This window comes from Schistocerca gregaria, chromosome 2 (genome assembly GCF_023897955.1).
Source record: "Schistocerca gregaria isolate iqSchGreg1 chromosome 2, iqSchGreg1.2, whole genome shotgun sequence".
Classification (NCBI taxonomy): domain Eukaryota; kingdom Metazoa; phylum Arthropoda; class Insecta; order Orthoptera; family Acrididae; genus Schistocerca; species Schistocerca gregaria.
In genome coordinates, this window is record NC_064921.1 from 448,127,035 (window position 1) to 448,143,365 (window position 16,331).

Here is a 16,331-nt window from a genome sequence, read left to right on the forward strand (position 1 = left end):
CATCCAATATCCTTGAAATTGATACTTATTCTGAGCTCAAACATAATGAGGTATGTTGAACAGAATGACCTCCTCACAGCCAACCAGCATGGATTCTGAAAACATCAATCATGTGAAACCCAGCTTACACTTTGCTCACTTGACATACTGAAAGCTTTGGATGAAGGCAGTCAGGTAGATGCAGTATTTCTTGATTTATAAAAAGCATTTGACTCAGTACCACACTGTGCTTATTGTCAATAGCACAGTCATATGAGGTATGAAGTGACAATTTTTATTGGATTGAGGTTTTTTTTCGCTACGGAGGACACAGCATGTTATCTTGGATGGAGAATGATTGCAGGTGTAGAAGTAACTTCAGGTGTGCCCCAGCGAAGTGTGTTGGGACCCTTGTTGTTCATATTGTATGTTAATGATCTTGCAGACAATATTGACAATAACCTCAGACTTTTTGCAGATGATGCAGTTATATGTGATATAGTACTGTCTGAAAGATCTTGCTAACATTTCAAAGTGGTGCAGAGATTGGCAACTTGCTTTAAATGTTCAAAAATGTAAAATTGTGCACTTCAAAAACAAAAATAAATAAGTAAATCGTACTGTCCAATGATTATAATATGAGTCACTATTGAAATTGGCCAACTCATAGAAATACCTGGGTGTAACACTTTGTAAGGATATGAAATGGAATGAACATATAGGTTCAGTCATGGGTAAAGCCAGTGGTAAACATCAGTTTATTGGTAGAATACAGTGTGCTCACTGCCGCCGTTGGATAAGCAACTGCCAGCAGCAAGTCGTATACTCTTAGCTCACTAATTTGTTATTTAGTTTAATTCTTAATTTCTTTATGTGTTTTTGGTATTTGCATTCTTTAATTCATAAATATCCAGCGAATTATAGTATTTGAGAGTTGTAGCATCACGTTTTAGTACCTGAATAGTGTAAATTCGCGTAGTCTCCTTCCGCCGCCGAGCAGTGTGTCAGCAGTGCACAAGTAGCAGCATTACTGTATTTACTAGGCAGTCTTGTACTTTAATAACCATTTAATTTTTGTGTCGAATTGTTTGTGCTCTATGTAGATTAGTTCGGACGTTCTTTGCACAACAGTTTTTAGCATGGATAGGGACTGCAACTACTGTGTTCGGATGTAGGCTGAGTTGGCATCCCTTCGCTCCCAGCTTCAGGCAGTGTTGGCTTCGGTCACACAGCTTGAGGCTGTTGCCAATGGGCATCACTGTGGGGCTCCGGATGGGGGTTTGTCGGGGACGGCCAGCTCATCCCATGCATTGCCCAATCATACTACGACTGTGGCTGCCTAGGATACTGCTCACATTGAAGCTGCCCCTCACCTGCGGTAGAGTGGGAGGTCATCTCGAGGTGTGGCAGGGGGTGAAAGACATTCCGGAGGGCTGAACGGAAGGCCTCTCCAGTTTGTCTGTCGAACCGGTTTCAGGCTCTGTCTCAGGCTGATACTGATCTTCGGCCGGACATGGCTGCTTGTCCTGTTCCAGAGGTTGTCCCTCAGTCTGCAAGATCTGGGTGGTCGCAGAGGGTGGGCTTACTGGTAGTTGGGAGCTCCAACATCAGGCGTGTAATGGGGCCCTTTAGGGATGTGGCAGCAAGAGAGGGAAAGAAAACCAATGTGCACTCTGTGTGCATACCGGGGAGTCATTCCAGATGTGGAAAGGGTCCTTCTGGATGCCATTAAGGGTACAGGGTGCACCAATCTGCAGGTGGTCGCTCATGTCGGCACAAATCATGTGTGTTGCTATGAATTGGAGGAAACCCTCTCTGGCTTCCGGCGGCTGTCTGATTTGGTGAAGACTCAGTCTCACTAGCGGGATGAAAGCAGAGCTTACCATCTGCAGCATCGTTGACAGGACTGACTGCGGACCTTTGGTACAGAGCCGAGTGGAGGGTCTGAATCAGAGGCTGAGACGGTTCTGCGACCATGTGGGCTGCAGATTCCTCGACTTGCGCCATAGGGTGGTGGGGTTTCGGGTTGCGCTGGATGGGTCAGGAGTCCACTACATGGAGCAAGTGGCTCCACAGGTAGCAGGGATTGTGTTGCATGGACTGGGCGTTTTTTTTAGGTTAGATGGCCTCGGACAAGTACAGAGAGGGCAACAGCCTCAAAGGGTGCAGGGCAAAGTCCTTAGAAAATGTAGTCCACCAAAAAAGGAGGTGGCTTACAAAACACTCGTTCGACCTATACTTGAGTATTGCTCATCAGTGTGGGATCTATACCAGATCGGGTTGTCGGAGGAGATAGAGAAGATCCAAAGAACAGCTGCGAATTTCATCACAGGGTTATTTGGTAACCGTTATAGTGTTACAGAGATGTTTAGCAAACTCAAGTGGCAGACTCTGCAAGAGAGGTGCTCTGCATCGTGGTGTAGCTTGCTCGCCAGGTTTCGAGAGGGTGCGTTTCTGGATGAGGTATTGAATATATTGCTTCCCCCTACTTATACCTCCCGAGGAGATCACGAATGTAAAATTAGAGAGATCTGAGCGCGCACAGAGGCTTTCCGACAGTCATTCTTCTCGCGTGCCATACGCAGCTGGAACAGAAAAGGGAGGTAATAACAGTGGCACGTAAAGTGCCCTCCGCCACACACCGTTGGGTGGCTTGCGGAGTATAAATGTAGCTGTAGATGTAGATGTAGAAAGTGCAATCAGTCTACAAAGTATATTGCTTATAAATCACTTGTGTGATGTGTTATAGAATATTTCTCAAGTGTGTGGTACCTATACCAAATAGGACTAACAGGGGATATTGAACATATACAGAGAAGGGCAGCGTGGATGTCACAGGTTTGTTTTCTCCATGGGAGAGAGTCACAGAGATATTGAAGAAACTCTTGAAGATAGATGTAAACCACCGTGAGAAAAAATTTACTAACAATGTTTCAAGAACTGGCATTAAATGATGCTTCTAGGAATATACTACAATCCCCTATGTATTGGTCACAAAGGAATCATGATAATAAGATTAGAATAATTAATGCATATACACCAGCATTCAAACAATCTTTCTTCCTGTGCTCCATATATGAAAGGACCGGGAAGAAACCCTAAAAACTGATACAGTGGAATGTACCCTGTGCCATGCACCTCATGCTGGTTGCCAGAGTATAGATGTAGATGTATATCTTTCAGAATAAGATATATATTGCAAACGTTCCCATAGCTCATGTAGTAACATATACTTGACAGACAGTCTTTCCTAAATGAAACACCTTATCATCCCCCCATATTTCAATCAATGGAATCCATTAAATGGGAAACAACTAATGTACATTTTATATGTACAGGGCATTCAAAATGTAAATATTTAAATGTTTACAATTCAAAACAAAATATGCAATGCCATGTATTGACTGTTTATGAAGCCACACAAATCATTGCTTTGATTCTGCAGTCATTTGAATGTAGGTAAAGGCAAATGAGATCTAAAGCTGCGAAAATTTATCTGGAGAGATGTTAGTTTATTTGCCTATGGCAATGAGTGAAAGGAAAGTTATATAATGGTGATGAGACTATAAAAGTATGCATACAGTTGTGCAAGGACCAGGACCCAGACCAATGAAATTATGCCACAGGTGAACCAAAATTCTATGATCTGATTGATGAATGATGATTGGTGCTCTGACTGATGCATTTTCTCGTGCTGCATACATCACTACTTACGTGATTACCATATTTGCATGAATCTAATGCACCATCGAATGTAATGCGCACCCCAGTTTTAAAAATTAGATTAGTAAAGGAATTTTGGCACATTGCTGGTAGGGTATTTTAGTATTGTTGAAATTTGTTTTATAGCAGTAACTTTATTTCAAACAATAGTGAAGTATACATGAACTATAAAAATCAACAATAATTTATTTTTAAGTTACTTATTATGGTAATAAGTGACATTTTCATTATTAAAACAAAACACCTAACTTGATTACCTACGTGACATACAAAGAAACATACTGTAAATTACAAGCGTTACTCATCATTACCCACTAATGTCATCATTACTGGAATCCCCTAAGTATCTACATCAGAAATAGATTCATTTCCTCCTTCCCTGCCATCCTCGGTGTCATTCCAGAGCACATCATTTTCACTGGCATCCAGAGTATTTGAAATACAGCATTTCTTGAGTGATTTTATGATCATTGGTGCTTCAATGCATTTCCAGGCAGCCGAAAACCAGTACAGAATAATGTAGGGTACAACACATTTAATTTTTCCTGTCAGACTCAGTTTGTGATTTGCTTTGCAAAACCATTTTTCATGCTGTTCCTTAACGTAACCTTTGAAAGGTTTATGTATACTTACGTCCAGGGGTTGTATTTCCTCCAGGAATAATAACAAGGTCACGGGGTAGGCTGTGGATCTCCTTTTTATGTTGTCAGTGAGATGACAACGAAATGCATCAAGACAAACCATTAATAGTAGCTTGGAAAGCCCACCTGGACAGAGTTCCCACATGTGTCAGAGCCAGTGAAGTATCAGAGTTTCAGTTACTCATCCATTCTCTTGATTCCAAACAATGACATCATCAGGGAATAGCTTTTCTTTTTTCGTAGTCTCAGGGCTTGTTTCTTGCTTGAAGATTAAAAAAGGGGGAAGGTTGTTCCCTTCTGCTGTGATTGTCACCATTACTGTTATGTTCTTTTTTTCACACCCAGATGTTTTGATGGTAACTTCTTTTCTACCCTTCTTGTCAGTCTTGTAATTATGTGTCATATCAAACCAAACTGGAGTCTCATTAGCATTGCCTATGTGGCCCATCAAGAAATTCTTCTCTTTCTGAAGTGTGATAACATACCACTGAAATTCTTGAAGTTTCTTCTCAAAATCCTGTGAAAGCTTTTGCCATCGACACACTGTTGCCCATATCAGGTATCAACCTGAATAGTTTTTTGGCAGCTTCTTGACACCCATCGAATTCACACCCATTGACTGTTACCTCTCTTTGCAAATGAAACCTTGGCATGGAGGACAATGGCATGAAGATGACAAGGAACTTAAGACCACCATTGTCAACTGGTTCGATCCTCCAGCAGAGAAATTCTATGCAGAGGTCTTTAAGAAGCTAATCAGATATTGTCAAAAATACTTGTAAACAAATGATGATTCTGTGAAAACAAAAGTGGGTTTGTAGGGAAGTAAAACCATCAATAAAACCTTTTATAACAAACAAGTAAATAAATATTTGATTACCAAATGGCCCTTGATTTTTGAATATGCCTTGTATTTATTGAAGGATGGATACAGTTTGAAAGCAAAAATTTTCTTGTTTTATGTTTTCAACAAATGCCAAGCTTTACAAGTATGCATATAGTTCCAAATAAATTTCCATGATACTTCATTCATAGCTGATAATGCTGACGGCAGGTCCAGGATATGCAGGATCTGGGCACTTAAAAACCTTGCTACATAAGGACACAGAAATTAAATAATCCTAAAGAAGTGCCTTGGTTTTTTCTTCATTGTACTAGAAACAGCAGAAGTGAAAATCATGGTATGTGTAAATTACTCGGGTAGATGCTGTCTGGTTTTATAACTACACTGATATTTCTCGTTGCTATGGTTCTCATGTAATAAATACTGGAATATATGGAATACGTCTTTGATTAGTGGTTTAATGATGCTGTGAAGATAGCTGCTACAAATATAATCTTATGTTACCAGTACCCAATGATTATTTTGATCATTCCATCTGCACTTACGCAGTGGATCTTACATCTGTCACTAACACTATTCCAAGCCAAATTAGGTAAATTTTTTGAGCAGTCCATTCCTGAAAACAAAATACCAATTTATCTTTGGTTTTAATTGGCAGACTTGGAGGAATATGCTTGCTCTGTAATAGTAACAGGCATTTCTACCAAACATCACCTGACATAAATGTCTAGTAATCACTTTCCCATAGTCATATTCATCAAATTCTTTTAATACAGGCTTTCTTGTTGTGCAGTTCATCATTACTTTCATCTGGTCATACTGTGAGAAATCACAAAGTTCAGTTAGTTACCATCTGAAAATTTAAAACTTTGTGCAGTTGTTTTCATTATAGTAAGTAAATACTGTCTGTTGTTAAAATATTCAGTGGCAGTCTGCCCCCCCCCCCCCCCCCCCCTACCTCTTCTACCCAGTTTCAAATGTTAAGCCTTGCCAATAAAATGTTTTGTCTGCAAATAGTGTTGTCAATATGCCAAAGTCAAGACAGAGAATTCATGACCTAAGCAAATCTGCAGATAATATTATCACTACAGTTGCAATTTTCAGCTGGTCTGCTTGTGCTTAACATTGCCCCAGATGATCTTTGGGGGACAAAGAGTTGAATGTAAGTAACTGTAAGAATTCAGGTTTAAGCATTTTGAAAGCATTTATTTATGTTGCTTATAGAAACTTTATTTAACAATGTACACTCCTTTGCCAGTCATTTTTTAATTAAATAATTCCTTTTTTAAACACCTTTTACTGTCATTTCAGATATATGTGGAGACTGAAATTTGCTGTGTATCTCTGTAATGTCAAATACAATTAATGGGTGCAAATAAGAACTGACTTTATAAAACTAGTTCAAAATGAACACTAAATATTTATGTCTAATTTTTGGCGTGATATGGTGCAACAGTGTACTTAAAGTAAGTGAAACTCTGATAAATATTTCTCTTGTCATATAATACATGTGCTTCATAAACATTGAAATATTAAATGATTTTTTAATGTGTAGCATGTGGGGTATTTCTACAATTCTTGAACACAGTAGCCTCAGAGTATATCACTATGTACTTAAAATTTTTTATATCTTGTCAATAGTGTAATATGTTATTTATATCTTGTCAATAGCGTAATATGGTGAACATATTTTCTGTACTTGTACTTAATATTTTTTTCATAGACCTATGAAGTCTTGTGCCACATAAGTAAATAAATATGAACAAGAGACTTACATTGGTTACCAAGCCACTGTTTCAGCTTTCTCCTCATAAAAATGTTTATTTCAGGGAGAAGCTATTAAGTAGGATCATACTTTGATGTGATTCTCTGGGACTTATGTTTCTTTATTTACATGTTCTGTACAGAATTATTACCTGTACTTATAAGCTTGTGACAATAAATATTTTAATCTTACATACATATGACAAAGCAAAACTTAAAAATTAATAAAATAAGGCAACAATTAGCAGGAATTCCCAGTTCTAAAGCAACATCAGAGTTTTAAATAAAAAGTTTTATTTGTTGCTGTAACAGAATTCTTCTGTAGAGTGAAATAGAATGTTAAGCAGTTACTATTGTACACTTTTTTCAAGAGACATTACTTCTTGTGCCTTTGATATTATTAGATTGTGAATTGAATATTTTAGCTCCCATATATTTTACTCCCTTTTCTAAACATGTGTGTAAACATATACACCACTCACAGGTTAGGCCTGTACTGTACTGACTGACTGACTGAAGTGATCAAGTACAAGAAGGGATCAATGATTATGGGACATGAGATCAGCATGTCGCCAATCCCTCCAGCCATTATTGCCAGTAGATGAATCCTGATAACACTTCTGGTTCTCCTCATTTGGCCTCACAGAGTTGAGTGCACCCTCCCAAAATCAGAAAAATCTGGCGAGTTATCAGAAATCAAAGCCGGATCCTTTTGCACTAACATGTGTGATGGTAACTATTTTGCTACAGAGGCAGTCATTCCCTTTCGTACAAGTACCAAATGCTTCATCTGAGAGTTAAGATCATCTTAACTTCTATTTTTGTTTCATAATGATAAAGTAAGATTATTTATTAAAAAATATATTGGGATTACATGTACTGAAATTTTGTAGTGATTATAACAAGTATTTATCTATTTATTTTATTTACCCATTTGTTGACAATAAATATTGTATGGATGTTGTCAAGGCTACATGTAAGCCATTTCAAAGAAATGGGACACAAACAATATATATGTAAAAAAGTACAAAACAAAATAATACAATGAAGTTAATAATAATACAGTGAAATTAATGTAGCCTATATTAATATAGCCAAGGTAAGATTTGGCAAGCATGAAGACAAGAGTAGAAATTCTCACTTTGTGTGGGTGGGTATTATCTTGCTGAAGTGTGAGCCCAGAATGATTTACCATGAGGGGCAATAAAATGGAGCCTAGAATATTACCACGGTACTGCTGTGCTGTGAGGTTGCTGCAGGTGCCAATCAAAAGGGTCATGCTATGAAATGAAATTACACTCCAGATCATCACTCCTGGTTGTCAGACTGTATGGTGGGCAATAGTCATGTGGTTGGTATCCCACTGTTGTCTGGAGTCTCTCCAGACATGTATTTGACTTGAAATCTCATTGACAGGAATAGATTTGTCTTCAGTGATGAGTTCTGCTTCAAGCTAAGATCCGACAACCAGCAAAGATGTGTCTGGGGGTCCCCCAGACATTGATGGGATACCTACCTGACTGGCACCCACCATACAGCCCAACAGCCAGGAGGTTTGATCTGAGGTGCCATTTCATTTCATAGCAGGTCTCTTACAGCAACACCCTTACAGAATAGCAGTACATTATGATATTCTACACCTAGGTCATCACGCTTTGTGGCAAACCATCCTGGGCTTACATTTCAGCAAGAAAATTCCCACCTTCACATGGTCAGAGTTTCTACTGGCTGTCTTCAGGCTTGCCAAACCCTACATTGATCAGCTAGGTCACCAGCTCTCTCCCCAATTGAGAGCATTTGGAGCATCTGTTCCACTTGAATAATTCCTTAGTGGTGCAACATTCTTTATGTCCTAGAGTGTATTTTTTTAGTTTTAGCTGTTGCACAAAAACATAGAGTGATAACACATTATCAAATAGAAACAGCCAAAGTATGCTGTGTTCCAAATTCTGCCATTACTAAAATGAGAAATCAGTCTTAGAGCATACCAGTAAACCCCCACCCCTTTTGCTTTAAAGAACTGAATTTCCTTGAATATAATGTCATATCCCATGGTTTAATTTTGCAGGTACATCCAGTAATATATGTGGATACTGTCTGAAAAAAAGTGTTGTGAATAGAGCTGGTAGTAAAGATGTAATAAAAAAATGTCATGCCTGATGCTGCAGTTTTATTGCATGAACAGTGAAAATGTAGCAATAAACTTTTTTCCTATCATCATTTTGCGGGGTGTCAGCAGGAAAAAGTTTTTGAAATGTTTGAAATTGTATATAAAGATTATTGGAACTCACTATGAACTCTCAATCTCTGAAATTGGATGAATATTGTCTGGGTAATTTGCACTCTGTGAGTTATGCTGCCTCAAGACATATTCACAGTTTCTAGCTGTAATACCTACTTATTGTGTTCAATCTTTAATGTAATATTATAGCTCTTAGGTAATAGATTATGATAGCATTTAAAATTTTAAAGCTTGCTGAATAACTTCCTGAACTATTGAACATCCATTTTTTTTCATCCTGGAAGATGTTAGTTAAGCTACCTGCAGTTGAGTCCATGCCCTGGGTTCACTATTTAGTAACATAGATATTGCTGATGACAACCATTTTTGTGCCTAGAGAATGTATTGTTCCAAATAAAGCTTGCTATCAACATGAAAACCAAGACGTTCTGAGAAGTACATTTTAATTTGCTATCTGGTCATTAAGCACAATAAGTACTTCATCAGGGTCCTTATGATTGAAATGTGTGAAAATAGTCTTTCTTAGCTTCCTCCAATATATCGTTGATGAGTGACTAAAAGTTACTAACTGATTTACTATTGACCACAATGATTTTGCCATCAGCTAACATTGTGAAATTTCTTTTTTTTATGATGGAGTCATATTATCCACATACATTATGAATGCAAGGGTGCAAAACATGAACCCAAAGACACTCCATACACATTACCACATACTGCAATATGACATCTGGAACATCCATAACTCCCATAGTGCTCAGAGCCATTTTGAACATCCATAACTGTCTTTTGCCATCAAGATATGATTCTGATCATTTATGTTCATGTTCTTTGATTCTATAATTCTAGGACATCTTTAATAGTATCTAGGATTCAGCACAATCATAGGATTTTGGAAGACCACACAAGGCAGGATGAGATATGGAAAGACTCAGTGTGTATATTAACATGAGAAAAAGAAATCACAGAATTTTAATTGGCATACTATACTATAGTGTACAGAATTACGTGTCCTCAGTTATATCACCTGACATTAAATCAAACATTAAGATCTTAACAAATAATAATCCTCTTGTTATATATCCATAACATTATGCATTTCCTCTGTATATAAGGACAAGAATTTATCTCCTGCCTGTTTCCCCCTACTGATGCACTGTTAGACAGTCACGGAGAAATAAAATGTAACTGCCATACAGAGTAGATGTTGGAAGTGCATACAATGCTGATCTAATACAGAAGTATGTCCAACTAGAACATTTATTTTTAAGAATTATAATAAACTCAGCTTTCATATAACACACTCTTAATATAATTTACTGATATGATAAATAAAGATTTGGACAAAAGTTATATTAGTTCTTATATTATCGAAGTTGTGAACCAAGTCATGACAAGATTTATTGAACAGAAGTATTTTTCTTCAGGCTCAGAGGCCGCAAATAAAACCAGTAAGAAAGCAGTCGATACACCCAAGGGATAAAATTAAATTTTTTCATTTGGTGATGGAACGGCTCAATGAACCTATTTCTTTGCGGAAAGGAATCGATAGAGATACTGCCTTCAGTGTTCCACCAGAGTATCATGTAAGTAAAATTCTGTTTGTTGAGTTAGTGTATTTTCAACAAGTGTGGAGAAATTTTTGTTATTTACCTTGTGCCATATTGTTTGAGAATGTATTTTCATAACCACTCTGCTTTATTTCTTACTAAAATTTATATCTGCATCTTTGCATTAAATAATGTCAGGTCTTCCGCATTTTGTAGTGAGACAATTTTATTTGTGCTTTCATAGTTTATTTTTCTTTATTTATTGAAGAAACATTCTTAATTATGAAACAGCATCATGTTTCAGTGCAATAAATGTGATGTAGAATTTGACATTACTTATCAGTCCCAATAAACCCAAATATATTTACTGTCAGAAATTATTAACCAACCTCTTTGAATGCTGTAATGACTCAAATGCAGCAATCAAAAATACTGTCCAGAGCTAAATAAGTGACTGTATGGAAAAAATTATAAATTTGTTTTTTAAATAATGCTGTTCTATCCCCAAAAATGCATAACTCAGTTATACTATGTTATGTCTTGGAAAGAAAAATTTTCTCTTGGTCAAATGTTAGCCTTGGTTTGGCCGTTATACAAATAACTAAAAAGAATATTGCTTGTAATAATTTGGATTTTGTTCTAGAATTAAAAAGTAATTACTGGGTGAGAATATCCCAAAGTCATGCATGCCAACTTTTCAACAGAAGAAGTTACTTTCACATTTTCTCTAAGCAGTTTGTCTTTTTAGTCCATTGTTTTATTATTGGTGCATCTGTGAAATTTAGTAGCGTTCACAGATATTATCACTGGTAATACATGCTTTGAAGTCATTCCATAATACATATTTACAAAATTCAACTACAGAATCATGAAAATGGCTTGATACATATTGTTCTTGGCAAACTTGAAACCATAGGGGTCAGCAAAGGGAGAATGGGGCAGGCAAGAGAGAGTACTTGCTCCCTCCTGGAATTTAGATACAAATGTTTTATTGGTTACAGAATTTGTAGAAGTGACTGTCTGTGACTCAGCAAAGCTACAGATTTAACATTGCTGAGTATGCCAGGAAATTCTATGATTCACAGCTTCTGTTTATTTTTGTTAATTTGTTTTCTTACTTGTTTTCTTATGCTGTTCATGGGAAATTATGTCGATTCCTGGTGCAGTGGTGGTTTTGGTGGCATTTTACAGTCAAGATAACTGTGCTGAAGTAGAGCCCTCAATCTTTTCTTTATAGCTTCTTTGTACAGCTCCTGTTCAGCTGCAGAAAGGATCTGACCTAACATCATCACATGCTGATTCCCAGTACAACATAAACATGGGAGCAGTATATGCTTGTCATTTGTTCTGAATTCCCAAGTATTCCCCGTCCTCTTGTTGCTAAAATGAGTCACAATATTGTTCCAATATTTCTCTGTGGACAAAGAAGGCACATGTTGGCTTACTAAGTCTACATTCTGTTCTATGCACCAGAGTTATTGTAGTAGGCTTTGGAGAACATGACCATTTAGGTGTCCACATTTATATTTAGCCTGAGGGCTCAAATGAACCATTCCTAAAAGAAAATACCATTTTATTCACTAGAAGAAGGAGAAAAACGAGTGAAATTCAAGGTTGAAAAGATGTTCTCTTCACAAATTGGGACCTTCTCAATTATAAGATGTGTAACACCATTCAACATGCTGTCATAGTGCTACAAATTATGCAGTCCAGACGTCATTGCTGCACAATAATGTAACAAAGTGGAAAAATGAGAACTGACTGGGATTAGCCCTAGACTGTTAAAAGTTGATTGTACTGGCCAATTTGAGGATGCTTTTGTGAGATTTTCCATGTTCATCCAATCTATACTGCCTCTAGACTACAAATTACCTAACCACTGAAAAAAATGTAGCCTTCAAAGCACACTGTGTTCTACTTTACTTGTCCCAGTCAACATTAAAAAACTGCAGTACTGTGGAAGATGTAAACATACAATAAACAGAGAATACAATTACAGAAAGCATGAATGTAGTTCGTACCCATTAATGTGATTAAGTGTGATGTGTCATAGGTGGCATGAAGTTGAAGAAGACCTTTTAAATTGTTTATCCCTGTTTCTCCACATGGAGATGTCCAACAATTCTCAGTTGTTCTTACTTTTTTTGTTAGTTCAGAGTTTTAATTTTCCGTTTCAAATTAACAAAATGGGAGCATGAACAAGTACTTATTGTGAACATTTTCTGGGCTAATTTTGTAACTCATTAGATACCCTGGATTTAATTGTACAAGGTTGTAATTTTTTGAATCAAGAAGTGCCATCCATAGTCATATTAATAACATAAAAAGATGTACTTTGTATGTGCTGTTGAACTATGCTTACCATTTAAGCATCAAAGTAATCTCCCTTAAGAGTACAGGGTGTATCAAAAAGGATCATCTGATTTGCCACATCTTTATTTCTGAAATTAGTAAACAAATTTAATGGATTTTGTTTTCTGATGAGCATGTCTTGAGTTACAGTTTCCACAGCTGCCATTATGCGATGTCTCAGTTCATTCATTGTTGTTCGTAACAGAGGTACATTAACATAATCGCGTACAGGCACTTCCAGATGCCATTGTGGTGGTGTCCCATCCTGTTCATAAATGAAGTTGTTCAGATAAGTCTCCAACTGTGGGGAAAGAAAGTTCTCAAGCATATCAAGATATGTGCTTCCTGTAACAGTGTTGTCAGTAAAGAAAAATGGACCATACTCCTTTGCCTGGAACGTACAGCTTTTCTCGTGAAACTGCACAAAACACATTAAATTTTGGAGAGTCCTTCTCATGTTGTACAACTTCATGAGGTTGTTCCATACCCGATATTCTCACATTATGATGGTTTACCTTTCCTTTTAAATGGAATGTTGCCTCATAACTAAACACTAAGCATGGAAGAAAACTGTCATCCTCCATCTTGTCAAGAATGAAACTACAGAACTCCACATGTTGTTGTTTGTCACCTTTTGTATGGTTTCATGTGTAAACGATGCAACAAACACTAGATGGACATCGGGGCACGATGAATGGATTTCTGCAGACTCCTTGTGAAACTATGGTGGATGCATTCAACAAGTGTCAGACACTCAGGGACAGCCCAGCGATTTGCCTTTACACAAACAACCTGTTTCTCAGATTTGTTCATGCCATTGTCTAATTCTCTGTACTGTAGGAGGATCCTTGCACCATAGCTAGTACGAAAGTCACACTGAACATTTGTTACTGACCCGGACTGTGCAAAACATAGAACACAAAATGCTTTCTGTTGCCCTGACACCATCTTTACTATAACTGAAGTGGGCACACACTGATGCTACCTGGTGGGAACCGTGTAAAATTTGGGAGTTTGCTGTTTCCGACAGTACACTGTTCATGCACATATCTCAAATAACATAATAGTTATGTTTTTTTTAAAACTGGATAATGCTTTTTGATACATCCTGCACTATGTGTAAAACTATGAGTCATTTGAGATACAAAATGTTTTGTGCACTTACTTTCTAGTTTTTGGGTTATGGCTAATTTTCAGACTCACTGACTTAGATATATAAAAACTGTCAATTTTTTAATCTTGCCCCCTCTAGGAAAAATTTCTGTGGTTTCCCATGTTTGTAACCATTTGTAGCATATGTCACCATCCTTCTCTACTGCTATCAAAGATTTCTGATCGTCATTCATTGTTATTTGCTGAATAGTTTTTGGTGGCCTCTCCCCCCCCCCCTCCCCCCCCCTCCCCCTCCCCCTCCCAAGACCTCTACATACCTTTTGACCTACCACTTAAGTTTCAAAGCATTCTCTGCTCGAATTCTAAATTCTTCTTTATTCAAACTCAGAGCTGAGGGTTTTTGCACAGTTGTTAAATACAAGCAACATGTTGTATAGTGTACATAACAGAGTTTGAATTTCTGTTGACAACTCCACTTTGAATTTAAGCAATTTTGTTTTGTAATATTCTAATTTATCTATTCTTCACAATGCAATAAATTTAAAGTTTATCAAAAGCAACCTAACTGGTAGAATGACAGCCAATTTAAAGAAAAAGATTGATCACTACTCATCATAGAGATAACACATTGAGTTGTGGACAGCCACACTTACACATTCAGCTTTCAGCCAAAGTCTTCACCAGAAAAAGAAACACACATATATTCTTTCTCACAAAGAAGCACACCTCAGGCACAGATGACCACTGTTTGTGGCAGCTTGGATCAGAATGCCAACATTCGCTCTGGTCCAAGCTCTCAGAGATGGGATTCATGTGTGAGTGAGATATGCTTTCTTGTGTTAATGAATGTGTGTGTGTTTCTTTTTCTGAAGAAAGCTTGGTCAGAAGCTAATTATTGAACTGTTTTTTTGTTGTTGTGCCTGTCTGCAAGTCAAATTGTCATCTTTAAAGTGAGCAGCAGTCTATCTTTTCCCTATATTGTTGCCTTTTGTAATTTTTTTATTGTTCTCATTCTGGTTTTTCCTTTATTGTAATACATCAGGTGTGTACCATATTGCTACAAGTAATTTGTTAAGTCTGGAAGCAAGTACCAGTTAAGAGACCAAAGCTCATTAAGAAGAACTAATGCTTCACAATTAACAGTTTATTTAAACTATGTAAAAGTACAGATGGACCTAAACTACTTACCTCAGCAAAGAGTGCTCATATCTAAATACCCATAGACTGTTTTAGTACTTACTTTCAGAATGCAAAATACCAATACTACCATTAGGCCCATATAAATATACATGATGGTATCCCAGCTTTCAGAACTAATACACAGGGAGAAGAAAGGGAAAGGCTGGAGAAGGTTAAAAAGGAATGGCAAGTAAGTCAGGCCCCAGGATGAGACGTGCCCACCTTCTTCTGAGGAAAGATTTTTGATCCACATTATTTCTGTAGTGAAGCTGGGCTAGTGCTCACGAATGTTTACTTTGACCTCACTCTCTCTCTATTACCTCCATTTTCATCTTTGCTTCCCCATGTCCTCAAAGCAGGTGAGTCCCTCTCTTCCTCTGGCATGACTTGTTCCTTTTTAACCTTTTCAAACCTATCTCTCTGACCAGGATGCAGAATAGTGTCCTGTATTTTTATATATGCCTATTGGCAGTACTGCTGAAAGTAAGTACTAGCCAGCAATTCTGCCTCGTACTATCATAATTTTTGAGGGGGCTTTCCTTTTGATGTTGTAGAATGTTCTAATAAATTCCAATATTCCATAAATAATTAAATCATATAACCTCCAATGAATTACAAATATAAAGTGATAAATAACTGCAGGAGGCAGTAATCAAACTGTTGACATGCACCCTGCAACCAGTAGCTATAACTGATACACCACAGCAATATTGATCCTTGAGTGTTTGGTTTGTTTTTTACATAGAATTAACTTGAATTTAGATTAATTACATGAATTAAGACTGAATTATTTTAAATACATACCATGTATGTCTGCATTAGGTATGTTTGCAGGCTCTCATAAATTAAAGTCATGAGTACTTAGCTTTTAATATCAGTGAAATAAGTAAGGATTATTATTATTAGTAGTAGTGGTAGTATTATTATTAGTAGTAATAGTAATA

At 37.1% G+C, this 16,331-nt stretch overlaps 1 protein-coding gene across 1 annotated transcript in view; it reads left to right on the forward strand.

Annotated features, from left to right (window-relative positions):
• Positions 1 to 16,331, forward strand: part of LOC126325567 (phenoloxidase 1-like) — a 180,408-nt gene that overhangs the window by 13,988 nt on the left and 150,089 nt on the right. The window contains exons 2-4 of the mRNA XM_049995261.1: positions 6,205 to 6,349; positions 6,499 to 6,653; positions 10,621 to 10,779. Of these exons, the coding sequence (XP_049851218.1) occupies positions 6,594 to 6,653; positions 10,621 to 10,779 (219 nt within the window). The 5' untranslated portion in view covers positions 6,205 to 6,349; positions 6,499 to 6,593. The remainder of the gene's footprint in view (positions 1 to 6,204; positions 6,350 to 6,498; positions 6,654 to 10,620; positions 10,780 to 16,331) is intronic.